The sequence below is a fragment of the Myotis nattereri genome (assembly GCF_964212035.1).
Source record: "Myotis nattereri genome assembly, chromosome: 16".
Taxonomy (NCBI): Eukaryota; Metazoa; Chordata; class Mammalia; order Chiroptera; family Vespertilionidae; genus Myotis; species Myotis nattereri.
The window spans coordinates 3922690-3940984 of record NC_138091.1 but is presented as its reverse complement, the minus strand read 5'-3'; the positions used below and the strand labels follow the sequence as shown (position 1 = coordinate 3940984).

The 18295-nt window shown below is 45.6% G+C and overlaps 1 protein-coding gene across 4 annotated transcripts in view; it reads right to left on the bottom strand.

The window, feature by feature from the left end:
* Positions 1 to 3325: 3325 nt before the first annotated feature.
* PRPSAP2 (phosphoribosyl pyrophosphate synthetase associated protein 2) overlaps positions 3326 to 18295 on the bottom strand; it is a 64719-nt gene continuing 49749 nt past the window's right edge. For all 4 annotated transcript variants that reach the window (XM_081109203.1, XM_081109205.1, XM_081109204.1 and 1 more), the window contains 3 exons: positions 12811 to 12881; positions 10573 to 10719; positions 3326 to 4065 (listed from right to left, as the gene is read on the bottom strand). In XM_081109203.1, coding sequence (XP_080965329.1) covers positions 3907 to 4065; positions 10573 to 10719; positions 12811 to 12881 — 377 coding nt within the window. In that variant the 3' untranslated portion in view covers positions 3326 to 3906. The remainder of the gene's footprint in view (positions 4066 to 10572; positions 10720 to 12810; positions 12882 to 18295) is intronic.

Sequence of the window (18295 nt, the reverse complement as noted above, 5' to 3'; positions counted from 1 at the left end):
CACCTACTACCCTTGCTGAGCCTGACACGCACAGCCGCTTCTTCGCCATGCCCCTCCACCCCGTTAAGGCCCGAGGGGGCCCGGCCTCAGCCCCCACTTCATGGCGTTCTTTCAGGGGTTCTGCACATCCCTCCAGAGGCAGCTCTGGGCAGATACCTGTCTTCGTGGATTGGAAGGGCCCTAGCTAGCTTTACCGTAAGTGCATCACACGAGAAAAACATCCCATTACAGGTTTCATTCACTTCTCTTCTATAAATTTGACCTTTCTTCATGAAACACCAAGAAAAATCATGCATATATGATAACCCATGGACAGACAATAGGGTGGTGAAGGCCTGGGGTGGGGGCGGGCTAGGAGTCAATGAGGTAAAAAAGGGGCATATGTAATATTTCCAACAATAACAATTAAAAAAGAAAAAGAAAAATCATGCAGGTCAAACCTCATGGGACACAGCCACCTATAGGAAATTTCCTGCTGAATGAGCTCAACAGTAATATGGTAGCAAAAGGGCACAAGATGGGGGGGGGGGGGGGGCGTGTGTGTGTATAACATAGCCGAGTCGGAGGATGTGAGGTTTGCTGTGAAGCTGCTTCAGCCATTTCACAGAACTCATTTCAGAAGGCCCACCAGGTACCGGTTGGCTCCTCTCAGGGGCGTGTGTGTGTGTGTGTGTGTGTGTGTGTGTGTGTGTGTGTGTGACTGAGACACCTGACACCCAAAGCTCTTCTTCCAAATGTGGTGATTGGTCAGAGGATGACACCTGCTAACCAGAGCTGCACTGGCCAGCTCTCCCTGTGCTATTTCCAAAGCTCATTTATGAAGATCGACACCCCCATTTCTAGGAACAGGTTCTCAAAAAGCAAGAACACATGTTCAAAGTGGACACCTCTGTTAGGAACTGGATTAGGAAATGGGAAGGGAGGTGGTGAGGACACCTTTGCTCGGGAGTAAAATGTGGGGCCTGGGCACTGCATGTGGTGAGTGCGGAAGGGATGTGCAGGCCTCGAGTAGCCCGGGAGCTGCCGGAGGGGGTCTCTCGGTGCTCAGCACACACAGGGCTCCAGGCCTGCTCCCAGCAGCCACCCTACTTTCGGGGAGTGCCAAGAAACCCCAGCATGGCAAACAGTAAGTGGCTAAACTCAACTTTGTGTTCAGTCGACTATTTTATTCCATACTAGTGACCCAGTGCACAGATTCGTGCTCATCAAAAGGAAATTAACTAGGTGACCGGTGGGGCAGGACTGGGCGAGACGGGCTGGACATACCCTGGAGCCAACCTCCCACCGTCCCTCCCTGGCCGACTGCACCTGGTGTGTCGCCGTGGCTCAAAGGGAGTCTGTGGGGTCCCTCCAGCAGGTGGGGCCCCTCGGTCAGGCTGAAACTGGCCCTCCAACATCCCCTGAGGAGTTCCGGAGTGAGAGAGGGCTCTCTGCAAAGTTGCTGTCGTATAGGGTGTGGAAAGCAAACGCAAGTGTGCAGTAAACCAGATTCGGGGTCATCAGTGCCCCAGCAACATGACCCATGGCTGAAGGAGGAATCACGCAGCCCCACAAGGAATCAGGCTCCCTCCTCTCTGGTTTTGGGGTGCATCACCCAAGAACCACCGCTGCCAAGACACTGCAGCTTGGCAGCTCTTGCATTGAGCGTCTGCCCCCTGGTGATCAGTGTGTCATAGTGACCGGTCGGACGGTAGGAGGGACACTTAGCATATTAGCCTTTTATATATATACTAGAGTCCTGGTGCACAAAAATTTGTGCACTGGGGCGGGGGGGGGGTCCCCTCAGCCCGGCCTGTGCCCTCTCACAGTCTGGGACCCCTCAGGGGATGACCACCTGCTGGCTTAGGCCCGCTCCCCGGGGGATTGGGCCTAAGATGGCAATCAGACAACCCTCTGGCAGCCCAGCAGCCCTCGGGGGATGTCCACTTGCCAGAGGGGAGCAGGCCTAAACTGCAGTCAGACATCCTTAGCGCTGCTGAGGAGGCAGGAGAGGCTCCCACCACCACCACTGTACTGGCAGCCATCAGCCTGGCTTGTGGCTGAGCAGAGCTCCCCATGTGAGCACCCTGACCACCAGAGGGCAGCTCCTGCATTGAGTGTCTGCCCCCTGGTGGTCAGTGTGTGTCATAGTGACCAGTCATTCCCAATCTTTCTGCTGTCAGGGTCAGTTTGCATATTACCCTTTTACTATATAGATAGAGGCCTGGTGCATGGGTGGGGGCAGGCTGGTTTGCCCTGAAGGGTGTTCCGGATCAGGGTGGGGGTCCCGCTTGGGTGCATGGCCAGCCTGGGTGAGGGGATGATGGCTGTTTGCAGCTGGTCACACCCCCTTCAGGGTGGCGGTCCCCACTGGGGTGGCTGGCCAGTCTGGGTGAGGGGCTGAGGGCCGTTTTCAGGCTGGCGGGTGACTGAAGCTCCCAACCTCTCCTTTTTTTCTTTTATTCTGGGATCTATTTACCTTCTATGGCTGTCACTGGAACTGAGAGCCAGCTTTAGCTCTGAGGCTCAGCTCCAGCTCTTAGACTTCGGCTGCTGAAAGCAGGTATCTGGGTTTGTTTGGCTTCTATAATTGAAACACTGTTGCAACTCCAGCTCTGAGGCCCGGCTGGCTGAAAGCAGGTTTCTGGGATTTGTTTAGCTTCTATAATTGCAACATTGTTTCTTAGACTGCAGCGGCAGGCAGGGAACCTTGGTGTCCTCCATCACTGGAGCAAGCAAGCCTCCTGTTCGCTTCAGCTGCCTGGCTGCCGGCCGCCATCTTGGTTGGCAGTTAATGTGCATATCTCACTGACTAGCCAATGGGAAGGGTAGCAAAGTTACGGTTAATTACCATGTTTCTCTATTATTAGATAGGATAGATTCTACTATAGACAGGCAGAAAGCAAAGGTTTAACGTTTTTTGGAAGAGGAAGTCTTAATTTTTACTCCATGATTTGGGTGGGACTTAGAGAACACACTGGCATAGCTAAGGGGAGCTCAGCAATCCAGCCTGATGAACTCTAAGGCCCAAGTTTCGAGTTCTAAACTGTTACACGCTTGGCACTGACAAGAATCACATTCCCTGCCCTGCGACCCCCTCCAGCATCTCATCCCCAAGGGCATGCAGTGTCACATTCTGTTTGGAGAATGGCTCTGCTGTCAAACAAGGAGCAAGGTCCCTCCCCACCCACCCACCAGCCTGGGGATGATTCCCTCTCTTGCCAAATGACTGCATCTAGGAATGTGCGGGGTTCAGTACATCCCTATGAGGCTACCGTGTCATCCCACAAGTTGCAGCAAAGAAAACTTAATCAATGTGGCGAACATTTCAACATCCACAACATGTATATTCAGCTTTCATTTTATTTTAGTTATAAAACAATTGCCAAAACATAAAGGGTAAAAAATCACACACAAACACAGTAAGTTTTTATTCCTTCTTTTGTTGCAGAAAATAAATAATGGTCACATATTCCATATGCTTATCTATAAAAGCATTTCTAAAAATGTTATTCCTGGACTCAACAGCATAGGTTTTTTGGCTTTTCAATTGCAGGTATCATACAGTAAGTAGACCATTTTATTTTATTAAATTTTTTAAGCACTTGGGCTGTAACAATTTTGGAAAAAGGCTGTTTGTGGGCTTAAAAATCTTCTTCCAAGTTATATTTTATATAGATAAACTAAAAACAATAAGGTCTTAACTTATTTTATTTAAGAGGATACAGTTTTTCTTTTATAAAAATTGCCCAAAATACTCACAAACACCCACATCGACAAAAAAAGTTGGTCTATCTTCATAGTAATTAACAAGAAAGGAACAAAACACAAATGGCCCCTGGGAAATACATCAAGTCTGGCCTGATATCTCACAGCACATTCTCGCATTCCAGTTTGCCCCTGGGAGTTACAAGGAAAGTCAGCTCTTCAGTCATCTAAGCCTATGTTCCTGAAAAGGTAGGACATGGACTCCCCGTTGTGAATCCGGCGGATGGCTTCGGAAAGGATCATGCTGATGTCCACAGTTTTGATTTTGGGGCACTGGAGCTTCTGGATTTCGTGTGGAATTGTATTGGTAACCACCACCTTGGAAGCAAGAGAAAAAAACCAAGAGCAGCATAAAACCAAGTAGCTTCCTGGTGCAACCTGGAACTCTGATCTAGTCTCAAATCTCTGAAGAGGACAGCGGGTCTACCATACCTTCATCAACATTTCAGTCCATGTTTCTTGGCCTAAGATCTGCTAAGCTTAGGCCCACTAGTACAGCTACAGGCAAAAAGATAATAAAGTGTTCACAAGGGCGCAGAGAAACTGGAGCCCCTACATCACTGTAGGGATGGAAAAGGGTTCAGCTGCGTTGGAAAACAGACTGGCAGGTCTTTAAGAGTTTAAACATAGAGTCACCATATGTCCCAGCAATTCTACTCCTAGGTATAAACCTAAGAGAAATGAAAATACACATTTATACAAAAGCTTGTACACAAATATCCTACTAGCATTATTCACAATAGTCAGAAAAGTGCAACAACACAAATTCCCATGAATGAAGAGGTAAAAATGTGTTTTTTCCATACAATTCAGCAAAAACAATGAAGTAACCGACACACATGCTACAACATAGATGATACCACGCTGAGTGAAAGGAGCCAGACAGAAAGTACGTATAACATTGCACGACTGCACTGGTGTGTAAGGTCAGGATTAGGGAAATCTATAGACACAAAGGAGAGTAAGTGCAGCAGCTGCCTGGGGCTGGGTGGATGGAGCTGAAATGGAAGGTGACTGCTAATGCATATGAGGTTTCCTTCTAGGCGCAGGGAAATGTTCTAAAATTGATGATGGTGATGTACAATTCTGTGAATGTACTAAAAACACTGAATCATATATATTTTAAGTGGGTGAAATGTATAGTATGTGAATTACATCTCAATAAAGCTGTTATTTTAAAAAGTTAAGATTTTATAAAAATGAAAAAAAGAGAAAACAAGCACTTTTCAATAGCTACAGTGGGAAAAAAAAACTTAAAAAAACACGTGATGGGAATAATTTTTATTACTTATACATTCCCTACTTCCAAAATAAGGCTCAAGACAGTTCACACTGCCCTAGCTGGTGTGGCTCTGTGGATAGAACGTCGGCCTGCGGACCAAAGGGTCCCAGGTTCAATTCTGGTCAAGGGCACGTACCTTGGTTACAGGCTCCGACCTGGCCCAGGCCCTGGTCGGGGCGCGTGAAGGAAGCAACCAATCGATGTGTTTCTCTCACATCGATGTTTCTCTCTGCCTTTCCCTCTCTCTACCACTCTCCCTAAAAATCAATGGAAAAATATCCTTGGGTGAGAATTCACACACGCACACACACGCAGCAATTTACACTATAGAAGCACATACAGACCCAACCAGTGTTGCTCAGTGGATGAGCACTGACCTATGAACCAAGAGGTCATGGTTGGATTCCTGGGTCAGGGAATTTAGGTCAGGGAACGTGACCAGGTTGCAGGCTTGATCCCCAGTGGGGGGCATGGGAGGCATGCAGGAGGCAGCTGATCAATAATTTTCTCTCAACACTGATGTTTCTTTCTCTTTCCCTCTCCTTTCCTCTCTAGAATCAATGAAAATATATTTTAAAAAATAAAAGAACCAAGATGACAGTGTAGGTAAACGGCGGTACGCATGCTTCCCACAACCACATCGAAATTACAACTAAAATACAGAACAATCACCATTCAGAATTGCCTGAAATCTCGCGGAATGTAAGTGCTACAACTAGAGAAGGAAAGAAGAAGGCACATTGAGACTGGTAGGAGGGGGCAGAGGCGCGGACCCGCTGAACTTCCATGGTCCCGCCTCTTCCAAGCTCCAACACCGGAGGACTCAGACACATGTGGAAAGGAACTGGACTGACATCGGGTCAGAAACTTGGGGACTGCTTTCTTCCAGACGGAGGTGCTTGCAGGGGTCACCCCCGCCACCCCACCCCCACCCCGTCACAGATCTGACTGGCAGCCATATCTGAGTCTCCATGACCCTGCAGCACACTGTTTGCTCCACCTGATGACTCCCTGAGACCCTACCCCATCCAATTTGCAGCCCCACCCAAGCTGTTTGCAGCAGCTTTTCCATATGAATGGCCTGTCCTGGCTCAGGTTTCCGACTGCTAAAAACAAGCTACAGCTGGTGTCAGTGTGCCCCAAACCTATCATTAAAAGGCCCAAGACCTGGCACTAGCACCAGCCTGCCTTGCTTCCCAGCTGGGCCTTGCCTGGGCACCTCAAAGCCCAATACAAATAGCAAATAGCAGCCAGGTGGCCCCAGGCAGTGGCTGACTTTGCACCTCTGTGGAGGCCCCAGAGCCAGTGCACCTGATGGACAGCTCAGACGATAGCAGATTGCAACTCTACACACCCACAATCAACACACTCACAGGGCAGACTCAGTGAACACCAAAGCCCCACTGAAGCAAGTCCTGCTCCAAAGGGTTGTCTGCTGCACAGCAGCTCTCCCACTGTATTTGCAGCTCGTCCTCACAGCCAATTGGCCAGGAGGTCAATCCCTCCCAGTGACACCAACAGCAATCAAGGCTCAACTACAACAAGACTGTGCACACAGCCCATACAGGGGCAAACCTAGAGTGCCCAGCTCAGGTGACTGGGGAGGCTGAGCCACTGGGCCCTACAGGACACCTACAACACAAGGCCATTCTACCAATCCCAGGAGATAAAGCAGCTCTACCTAATACATAGAAATAAACACAGGGAAGCAGCCAAAATGTGGAGACAAAGAAATGTGTCACAAATGAAAAAAATGGAAGCAAGCAAACTACTGAATACAGAGTTCAAAACCACAGTTATAAGGTTACTCAAGGATCTTTATGAGACTTTCAAGGATCTTAGTGAGAATGTTAAAGACATGAAAAAGGACCAGTCAGAAATTAAGCATACACTAACTGAAATAATCATTTACAGGGATACAACAGTAGAGCAGAGGATTCCAAGAATCAAATCAACAATTTGAAATATGAGGAAGCAAAAAACATCCATCCAGAAGAGCAAAAGAAAAAAGAATCCAAAAATATGAAGACAGTGTAAGGAGACTCTGGGGCAACTTCAAGTGTACCAACACTAATATTATGGGGGTCCAGAAGGAGAAGAGAGATCAAGATATTGAAAACCTATTTGAGAGAAAACTTCCCCTACCAGGAGAAATACTTACATGTCCAGGAAGTAGAGAGTCCCAAACAAGAGAAACCCAAAGAGGCCCACACCAAGACACATCATAATTAAAATGCAAAGGGCTAAAGACAAAGTAAGAATCTTAAAAGCAGCAAGAGAAAAGCTGTTACCTACAAGGGAGCGCCCATATGACTGTCAGCTGATTCCTCAACAGAAACTTTGCAGGCCTAAGGGAGTAGCAAGAAATATTCAAAGTGATGAATAGCAAGCACCTACAACCAGGATTACTCTACCCAGCAAAGCTCTCATTTAGATTGAAGGTCAGATAAAGAGCTTCCCAGACAAGAAAAAGCTAAAGGAGTTCATCACCACCAAACCAGTATTACATGAAATGTTGAAAGGCATTCTTTAAGAAAAGGAAGAGGAAGAAGAAAGAAGAAAGAAAAAGAAGAGATAAAAAATATGAATAAAAAATGGCAACACATACATATCTATCAAAAACTGAATCTAAAAATCATGCCCTAGCAGGTTTGGCTCAGTGCACAGAGCATCAGCTTGCAGAGTGAAGTTCAGGTCCTGGGTTTGATTCTAGTCAGGACACATACCTTGGTTGCAGGTTCTCTGGCTCTGGTCCAGGTTCATGCAGGAGGCAACCAATCGATGTTTCTCACATAGATGTTTTTTTCTGTCTCTCCTCCCTTCCACTCTCTCTAAAAAATCAATATAAAAATATCCTCGGGTGAGGATTAACTAACTAAATAAATAAAAGCTTAAAAAATCAAAATAAATGAACAAGAAATCTAGTGAACAAAATAAACTGGTAAATAAAATAGAATCAGAGACATGGAAACATGGAACAGACTGATGAATCTCAGAGGGAAGGGGATGGGGACACGGGAAGAGATTAACCGAAGATCTTACCTATGGACACAGACAGTAGGATGGTGAAGGCCTGGGGTGGGACAGGGACCAGGTGGAGAGGGGCAATGGGGGAAAAGGGAGATATCTGTAATACTCTCAACAATAAATATTCTTAAACATAAATTAATTAAATTTTTAAAAAAGAAGCAAATACAGAAGGCGATGCTACAACAGCTGAACAGTCAGACATATGCATTGCCAGCACTGGGGGCATGAAAACCTAGCCTTAAGTAATTACTGACTAATCATTTGGCACTTGATCTTCCTGGTAACTAAACAAAAGTGGAAACATAAAAGGTTATATAAGTCTCATTATAAGTTTCAAAGGAGGGAAATACCTCCCCACTGGTATCACAGAATTGACTGCACCACTCACACAGAACGAAGGCGCAGGGGCCGGGCTGGCAAAGCGCAGCCTAGAGTGCGCTGTGGTGACCTTGTGGGCTGTTTTTTTCAATAAATTAACCACCCTCAGTGAAAAATGAATTTTCCAACTTTATTCTAACCATTTTTTAAAATAACAGATTTACTGAGATATAATTCCCATACCGTACAATTCACCTGCTGTTTTCTAAGGTGGACAATAATTTTATTTTGTACATGCAAATCAGGTACTGCCAACTTTTCCATCAATTTCCTCTCAAACACTGGAAATCATGATGCTGTTCTCTGGGGACAGCCCGATTCATCGCCATAAAGTGCGCCGTTCAGTGGTTTGGAACATTCAGAGCTGTGTCAGCATCTCCCCAGAAAGCAGCCCTGTGACCTGAGTTGCACTCCTAGTGACCCTCCCCCAACCCCAGCAACCACGAATGTACTATGTGTAGGTGCCTATCTGGGCATTTAATTTAACTACTTTCAATTTTAAAGAAGAAATAAAAACACTTCAAAGCACGACTTATCAACTCCAAGCACTATCTACTGGCTCCTGCTTGGAAAGAAGGGAAATTAGCTTTCTTCCACTTCTCCCAGCTCCCACCTAACGTGTTGATCCTGCCATTACTGTTCAAAACTGTACACACTACAGAGCAGCTATGTTCTGTGTGTAAGTGTGAATGAGACCCTTTGCTTCCTAACCAGCTCAGCCACTGGTGCCTTGTCCCAAGGTGGTTCTGCACATCAGTGAGTGCTGTCAGGACGCAAAGGCACCCGGGGCGGCCCTCCACTCGCCCGTCAGACTCGCCCGGCCTCGGCTGGCGCCTCGCTTCCTTGGAACCACACTCTGCTCCAGGAAGCCGGGCTCCAGCAGCCCCTCTGCACCTTGCTCTGCTTTGCTATTTCTAACAGGCCCCCATGCAGCACCTGTGAGAGCCGGTCTTAGTGCCATGTGGACAGCCTCGGGTGGGGGGGACGACGATGCTGCCCTGGGCCAGAAGGCTTCTCACTTAACATGTGAATTCTGTATTGTCAGTTTTGCCTCCTTGAATGACTCTAATGTCATTCTCAGTTCTTCGTCCAGCTAAGCAAGGAGGCTGGATTGATTAGAGACATGCAAGTCTGGCCTTTGGTCTGTACTAAGGCATCTTGAACCCATCAGACAACAAACAGAGAGACAGGCTCAGGAGATCTAATGTGAAGAGTAAAGATGTGAGACTTGGCCCTAGGAAGTTTGGCTCAGTGGATAGAGCGTCAGCCTGCGGACTCAGGGGTTCTGGGTTCGATTCTAGTCAAGGGCACGTACCTCAGTTGCGGGCTCAATCCCTGGCTCTGGTCAGGGCCCATGTAGGAGGCAACCAATGGATGTCTCTCTCTCACATCGATGTTTCTCTCTCTGTTGCTCCCTTCTCTTCCACTCCCTCTATAAATCAATGGGAAAATATCCTCTGGGGAAGATGAACAAAAACAAGTTTTGAGACTTGGAAAAGTAAAAGTTTAACTAATTTAAGATTCAATAGCCAGGAATCTACGGGGACAGCACTTTTACTATTTAAGAGAGAATGAAAATGTGATTTACATGCCAATCTCGTTTCCTGGTGAGCCTCTGGAATAAGGGAGGTGCATAAAGCAGGGCTAGTGCACCGGACAGCCTTCCTGCCGCCACACGGGAGCCAGAGGTGGCTGAGGAAGATCACCTATGGCTTCCTCTCCTAATCTCACGTCACAGGCAGCTGCACTTGGGAGAAAGGCGGCTTTGGCATCAGGCAAACGAAGGTCTGAACCGAAATGGCTCAGCCTAGAAGCTGCCAGGCCTGCCGTCACCGGCTTTTCTGATGCTCAATGACTCCTCTCCAGGTGCTGCTGGGGCCTTGCGGCTGCGAGGAGCTCAGAGAGGGGCTGCACGCAGTGCCAGCACAGACTCCTGCTCCACTCCCGAGCTATCGGAACTGTTAACTACCACTATGGGCCAAGGACCGAGGCCACAGTGATGAAACACAAACATAACCTGGGTTTTTAATCCATTCTTAACTACAAAATAGCTCCCTCTTCACCACCCTCTGTAACTACAGCTCAGAAGGAGCCAGAATGGCAGGGCAGGTGTGTCCACACATGCTGGCTGTTACCTCGTCGATGGCAGATTCCTCAATCAGTCGGGGGGCATCGGAAGATAACAAGCCATGCGTCGCCATCACGAAGATCTTATACGCCCCTCTTTCCTTCAGGGTCTCTGCTGCAGCGAGAAAGCTGTCCACGTCATCGATAATGTCATCCTGTCAATTACAGATTGAGCACATGAGCACGCTGGTAACAATGGGTTTGGACAGCCTGGAAAAGAAAGGGTCTAATTTCTGGTAACAAGTTTGCCGTTCCGTTTTAACATGTGCAGCTGCACGCTCCCACTGCACTCCCTCCAGCCTTCAAAGCCACCCTGCAGGCCTGTCACTCACAGCGGCCTTGTCTCTGCCACCTCCATGCTCCCTGGGGCTTCCGGCTCTACATCCCCACGTCCAGAACTGTGCCCGCACCATGCAGCTGCTCCAAATACGTTTGCTGAATGTTTTTGTTTTTTAAATACATAGTAAAACTGCAAGACTGGGTGGTTCTTCCTCTTTTCTTGCTACTTTTCCTTATTGTCCAAATTTTCTCCACTGTGCTTATGGGAAATACGTGTTTTTTACATGTTTGTATAATGGGGGAAAAAACCCTAATTATAATTTTTAACAATGTACCCAGTTCAGTGGTGTCTAATATATGGACCAATAATACCTAGGTGAAGGCCTCTGGCCTTGGCGTCTGGGACAGGGCTCCTGAGACCTGGTAACTTCCTGGGTGATAGGACCACCTTTGTTCTCATTGGGTGATGCTGGGTGGCCCCTGGGTGGGGCTGGTCACTGAAAAGAACATTCCATGGCCTTGGAGTATCGCCCCACCCCTATTCTCAGCCAGGGGAGAGGGGCTGGAAATGGAGCGAATGCCGGCCTTGCCTCCATGAGGAAGCTCTGTGAAATCCCAGGAGTAGGGGCTGCAGAGAGCTCCCAGGTCCAGGAACCAGGAGGGTGACACACCCACCTCCACGGGGACAGGAGCTCCTGAGCTCGGGCCTCCCAGCCCTCAGCCTCTGTCGCTCTTCACCTGGCCCTCCGTGTCCTCTGTCCTGTCCTTTAATAAAGTGGTCAGTGTGCCCCCTGGGCCTGCGAGCTGCCCCAGCCAATTAGCCCAACCAAGGAGGGGTCGTGAGAACCCCCGTTTGTAGCCAAATCGTACAGAAGTTGTGGGTAACCTGTTACTTGTGAACAGCAGCTGAAGGTGGGGGCAGCAGTCTCCTGGGGCTGGGCCCTTAGCCTGTGGGATCTGGCACTATTTCCGGTAGACAGATTCTGAGCTAAACTGCAGCAGAGAATGACTCGATGTGGGGAACCCTCACACTCCGGGGACCAGAAGGGAAGTGTTTTGTGAGCAGTAAAGAGACACAGAGGAGAAACAGGAAAAAACCCTGCGTCTTTCCTGTTATACCCAGGCTACCAGCTATTTCAAGCCCATGAGGGTATCAAGCATTGTCCAAGATTGATTAAATATTCATGTATTTTATATACAGAGTGGGGCAAAAATAAGTTGATAGTTGTGAGTACGCGAAACAGAGTTTATTCTTGTATTAGTATTTATTAATAATTGTATTCTTTCCCCTATGAACAACTATAAACCTACTTTGCCCACCTTGTGTGTATGGATATATATACAACTCTTTTAAAATATATATGGACTAGAGGCCCGGTGCACAAAAATTTGTGCACTCGGGAGGGTCCCTCAGCCCGGCCTGAGCCCTCTCGCAGTCTGCAAACAGCTGAGGAGGCGGGAGAGGCTCCCACCACCACTGCTGTACTGGCAGCCGTCAGCCTGGCAGTGACCAGCTCTGGTGGGAAGAGAGCAGAGAGGCCAGGGAAAGCCCTGGGCGCTGAAGGGAACATGCCAGTGTTCTTGCTCCAAGCTGAGCAGTGAGTACCCATCTGCTCAGTTTATTATTTAAACTATAATATAGGTATTATGTATTCTTCTGTGCACTGGCTTTGTGCAGTGAGAGAGGATGTGTGTCTTAAACAGTTATAATCAATTTTGTATCCTATTTTGATCACAAAACAATTTTTCATGTTATTATAAACAGCTATTTAGTTAACAAAGTAATTAGCAATTAATAAACTAATGGTAACAATTTTCTGTTTTTGGAACAACATAAACATTTAGTGCAAGGCACCAACTCAAACAAATGAGACTTACCTGGACATACCACTAACCGCACACAATTAACAAATAAGTTAACAAAATAACAATGGTAAATAAAACAATAATAAAAGAAGTTTACATACCACAATAATGGCGATCCTTCCTCCCACATCACCAACAACTGTGATTGGGGGCTTTTCTTTAGGAATCAGCACTGGTCAGAATAAAACACATGCACAGAAGTTTCTATATTAAAAAGCCAAAGCCTTTAAAAAGTCAGTGTCTCATTATAAAAAGACCCCAAAAACTAGAAATAGAGGGAACTTCCTCACTGATAAAGAGTAACCATGAAAAACTCAGCGCTAACTTCATAGAGTTAGTCAAAGACTAAAAACTTTCCCCTAAGATCAAGAATAGGACAAGGATGCCCACTTTCCCCATTGCTAGTCAACACTAGACTGGCTGTGCTACTTAGGGCAATTCTACAAAAAAAGAAAAAAAATCACCCAGATGGATAGGAAGAAGTAGTTATCTCTATATCTATTAGCAGATGACATGATCCTACATATCTATATAACAAAAGCCTAAGTGACCGTTATGGCAGAACGACCAGAACAACCAATCGCTATGAGGTGCACTGACCACCAGGGGGCAGGTGCTCAATGCAGGAGCTGCCCCCTGGTGCTCAGTGCGCTCCCACAGGGGGAGCACCACTCAGACAGAAGCCAGGCTGACGGCTGACGAGCGCAGCAGCGGTGGCGGGCAGTAAGGAGCAAGGGGTCCCAGACTGCGAGAGCCCCGGACTACAAGAGGGCGCAGGCCGGGCTGAGGGACCCCGCCCCACCCAGTTGACAAATTTCATGCACCAGGCCTCTAGTAGAAAATAACAAAGAATCTACAAAAAAACTACTAAATACACAAATTCACTAAAATTATATGTAAGATACAAGATCAACACACAAAATTCAATTGTTTATACACACTAGCAATGAACAATCTGAAATGGAAATTAAAAAACCAACTCCATTTAAAAAGTGACAAAGAGAATAAAATACGAAGGAATGAACTGAACGAAGGGGGTGAAAGACTTGTGCACTGAAAACTATAAAACACCGTTAAAAGAAATGAAAGAAAACACAAGGAAAGCCATCCATGTTCATAGGTCAGAACACTTAGGATTAAGACGGCCATGCTTCCCAAAGGGGTCTGGAGAGTGAATGCAACCCTATCGAACCCCAACTGCTGCTTCTGCAGAAATAAACTGAAAATAAAATTCATCTGGAAACCTAAGACCCCAAATAGCCAAAATCCTTTAAAAAATGGAAGAATAAAGGTAAAAGACTCACATTTTCCTATTTTTAAACCTATTACAAAACTTCATTATTTTATTTTTCAATTACAGTTGATATTAAGCTTTATTAATCAACAATGTAGGTAATGGCATAAAGATAGACATATAGATCAATGCAATAGAACTGAGTCTAGAAGTAAACCCAAACACCTATGGCCAATGGGTTTTCCCCCAACTTTATGAGATATAATTGGCATCTAACACTGTGTGAGTTTAAGGTGTACAACCTCATGTTTTGATACACATATACGTTGAGTGGCCAGATTATTATGACCACCTGACGTTTGTAGGCAAATTAGCTATAATTTCACGCTGAAGTTGCTAAAGGGCCAGACCATTATAAATAGGGAAGCAGGCTGTTTACCACGACAGTAGAAATGACTTTTTTCTGAAGATATGGGTAAACAACTCGATTTTAACAGCCTATGAACATGGGATGATTGTTGGTGCTCGGAGCCATGGAGCAAGTATCAGCAAAACAGCCAAAGGCCTGTTTGAACACCTTTGCTGTCTGCAGTTACCAAGCTAAAACGTCTCCAATTCGCACAGGAACACAAGGATTGGACAGTCGAGCATTGGGAAAAAGTCATGTGGTCTGATGAATCACGTTTCTAGTTGCATCATGCAGATGGCAGAGTGAGAATTTGGCAGAAACAGCATGAAAGCATGCACCCCACATGCATGAGTACAACCCTTCAAGCTGGTGGGGGCAGTGTTATGGTTTGGGGCATGTTTTCCTGGCATGATTTGGGCCCTTTAATTCGTGTGTAACAACATCTGAATAGCACAACATCCCTAAGTATCGTTGCTGATCAAGTTCATCCTATCATGTTGATGGCGTATCCCAACGGAGATGGCTTCTTCCAACAAGACAATACACCATGCCACGGTGCTCGTATTGTGCAGGTGTGGTTTCAAGAATATGCAGGAGACTTTACTTTGCTTAGGTGGCCCCCACAATCACCAGATCTCAATCCAATTGAGCATTTGTGGGACGAAGTTAAAAGAGCCATCAGGCAGCTGGTTCCACAACATCAAATCTCACAGAGCTGGACAGTGCTATTCATCAGGCATGGTGTCCGATTCCTCGCATCATCTTTCAACATCTCGTGGAGTCAACGCCAAGAAGAATCGCCGCAGTATTGAAGGCAAAAGGTGGCCCAATGAAGTACTGATGGGGTGGTCATAATAATCTGGCCACTCGGTGTATATTACAAAATGATTCCCACAAAAATATTAGTCAACACATCCATCACCTCTCATGATTACAATTTGTGTGTGTGTGTGTTGTGAACACTTCAAATCTACTCTCTCAGCAACTTTTAAGTATATAATACAATCCTATTAACAACGATAGTCACCATGACGTACATTAGATCTCCAGAACTTACACATTTTCTAACTGGAAGTCTGTACCCTCTGACCACCATTTCCTCCACTCCCCAGCCCTGGCCACTACCATTCTTCTTTGTTTCCATGAGTTTGTTGTTGTGTGTGTTTTTAAGATTCCACATATAAGTGAGATCACACATTATTTGTCTTTCTCTGACTTATTTCACTTAGATAATACACTCAAGGTCCTTTCATGTGGTCACAAATGGCAGGATTTCCTTCTTTTTTATGGCTGAATAATATACACATTTTCTTTATCCATTCATCCACCAACAGACACTTAGAACTGACTTTTCATAAGGGTGTCAGGAACATTCAGTGGGGAAAGAAAAGCCTTTTCAATAAATGGTGCTTGAAAAATTGAAGCTGGACCCCTATCTCACATCATACACAAAAATCAACGCAAAGACCTAAAAATAAGAGCTAAAACTGTCAAATTCTAAGTAGAAAAGCTGGGAGTAAATCATCATGACCTTGAATTTGGCAATGGATTCTTAAGCTATGACATCAAAAGATAAGCAACAAATATAAAAATAAGTAAACTGAACTAAGTAAATTAAAGCCTTTTGTGCATCAAAGGACACTATCAAGAAAGTAAAGACAACCTACAGAATGAGAGAAAATATTCGCATATCATGTCTGGTAAGAGTCTATTGTGCAGAATATATAAAGAACTCTTCCTATATAATAAAGAACTAATATGCAAATTAGACCAAACAGCAGAACAACCTTCCGGACAAAGCCGGGGCTGTGAGGGCTGAGCCCCTTGAATGAATTTCATGCATTGGGCAAAGGATCTGAATAAACATTTCTCCAAAAAAGATAAACAAATGGACAACAAACACATGGAAAGACACTCAACATCACTCGTCATTAGGGAAACGCATATCAAAACTACAACGAAGTACCCTGTCAAGCCCACTTGCACTCTAGGTAACTGAGAGTGCCCCTCAGGGAGAGCTCTGTTTATATAAAGCTCTGTGGTTCTCATTTCCCCTTCTTTTAACTTCCTTTCCCTTCTATAAATGCCCTCCATTCAGCACGCAGGCCGGAGTGCACCCGGCTTCCCATATCTGCATGCACTAGGTTGCAAATCTTCCCTTTTCCTGAATAAATCCTTTTTGATGAATTGATATTATTTTTCAGTTAACAATGACTATAATAACAAAATCAGAAAATAAGTGTTAATAAGGATATGGAGAAACTGGAACGTTTGCACATTGCTAGTAGGAATGTAAAATAGTATAGCTGCTATGAAAAACAGTTTGGTGACTCAAAAAAATTAAACATACAATTATTATAGGAACCAGCAATTCTAATCCTAGGTATAGACCCTGGAGAAATGAAATTATATGTTTACAAGAAACCTGTACATGAATGCACATAGCAGCATTATAGTCAAAGTTAGACACAGTCCAATATCCATCAATGAATGAATGGATAAGCAAACTGTGGCATATCCATACAATGGAATGTTATTCAGCCTTCAAAAGGTACATGCATCTTCGGATGAACTCCGAAGACATGCTAAGTGAAAGAAACCGAATGCAAAGGTCACACTGTATAATTCCACTTAGATGAAATGTCCAGAATAGGCGCATTCACAGGGACAGAGGCAGAGTGAACTCCCTGGGGCACATGGGGTGTGATTACTTAATGCAGCGGTTCTCAACCTGTGGGTCGCGACCCCTTTGGCGGTCGAACGACCCTTTCACAGCGGTTGCCTAAGACCATCCTGCATATCAGATATTTATATTACGATTCATAACAGTAGCAACATGACAGTTATGAAGTAGCAATGAAAATAATTTTATGGTTGGGTCACAACATGAGGAACTGTATTTAAAGGGCCAGAAGGTTGAGAACCACTGACTTAATGGGTAGGAGTGTTCTTCTGGGTGATAAAAAGTTTGAAACTAGAAAGAAATGGCAACACTCTGAATGTACTAAATGCCAGTGAAGTGTGTATTTCTCAATGGTTAATTATGTTGTGACTTCTACTCCAATTTTTACAAAAAGGTCAATGTCACTAAAGAAAAAAGTAGGACTGCTTTAGATCAGTGCTTCTCAGTCTCATCACCACTGACACTTGGGACAGATAACTGGCTCGGGAGCTGTCCTGTGTGCTGGAGGGTGTCTTAGCAGCATCCCTGGCCTCTATTCATGGGATAGAGGGGGGCAAGTAGTGACCCCCTCAATCGTGACAATGGAAAAAATGTCTCCAGACATTTCTGTCTTCTAGGGACAAAATCCATACCACCCCCTCCCCCAGTTAAGAACCACTGCTCTAGATTAAAAGAGATTAAAGACAAGTGACAATGAAATGCAGTATGTGAACCTAGGTCGGTATGGGGAGAGAGGGGGCAGAAATGTAAAGCTAAACAAAGCAAGATAAATTCCAAAACTAAAGTAATTTTTTTACATTTCCTTCCTCCTTCCTTCTTTCCTTCCTCCCTCCCTCTCTCCCTCCCTTCCTTCCTTGAGAAAGCTAGAAACATCGATGAAAGAGAATCATTAATCTGCTGCCTCCTGCACGCCCCCTACTGGGAATCACACCTGCAACCCGGGCATGTGCCCTGACCGGAATCAAACCTGGGACCTTTCAGTCCACAGGCCAACGCTCTATCCACTGAGCCAAACCAGCCAGGGTTGTTTTTTTTTGTTTTTTTTTACATTTTCAGCACTCTTTTTCTCAGGGATTTGACCCCAATACTGGTGAAAGAGTATAATGGTATATAACCCTTCAGAAAGTGATTCATCAATCTCACTTTTAGAAACTTATAATGAAACTAGAGGCCCAGTGCACAAATTTGTGCACTGGTGGGGTCCCTCAGCCTGGCCTGCACCCTCCTGCAATCTGGGACCCGGCAGCCCAACATCTCCCA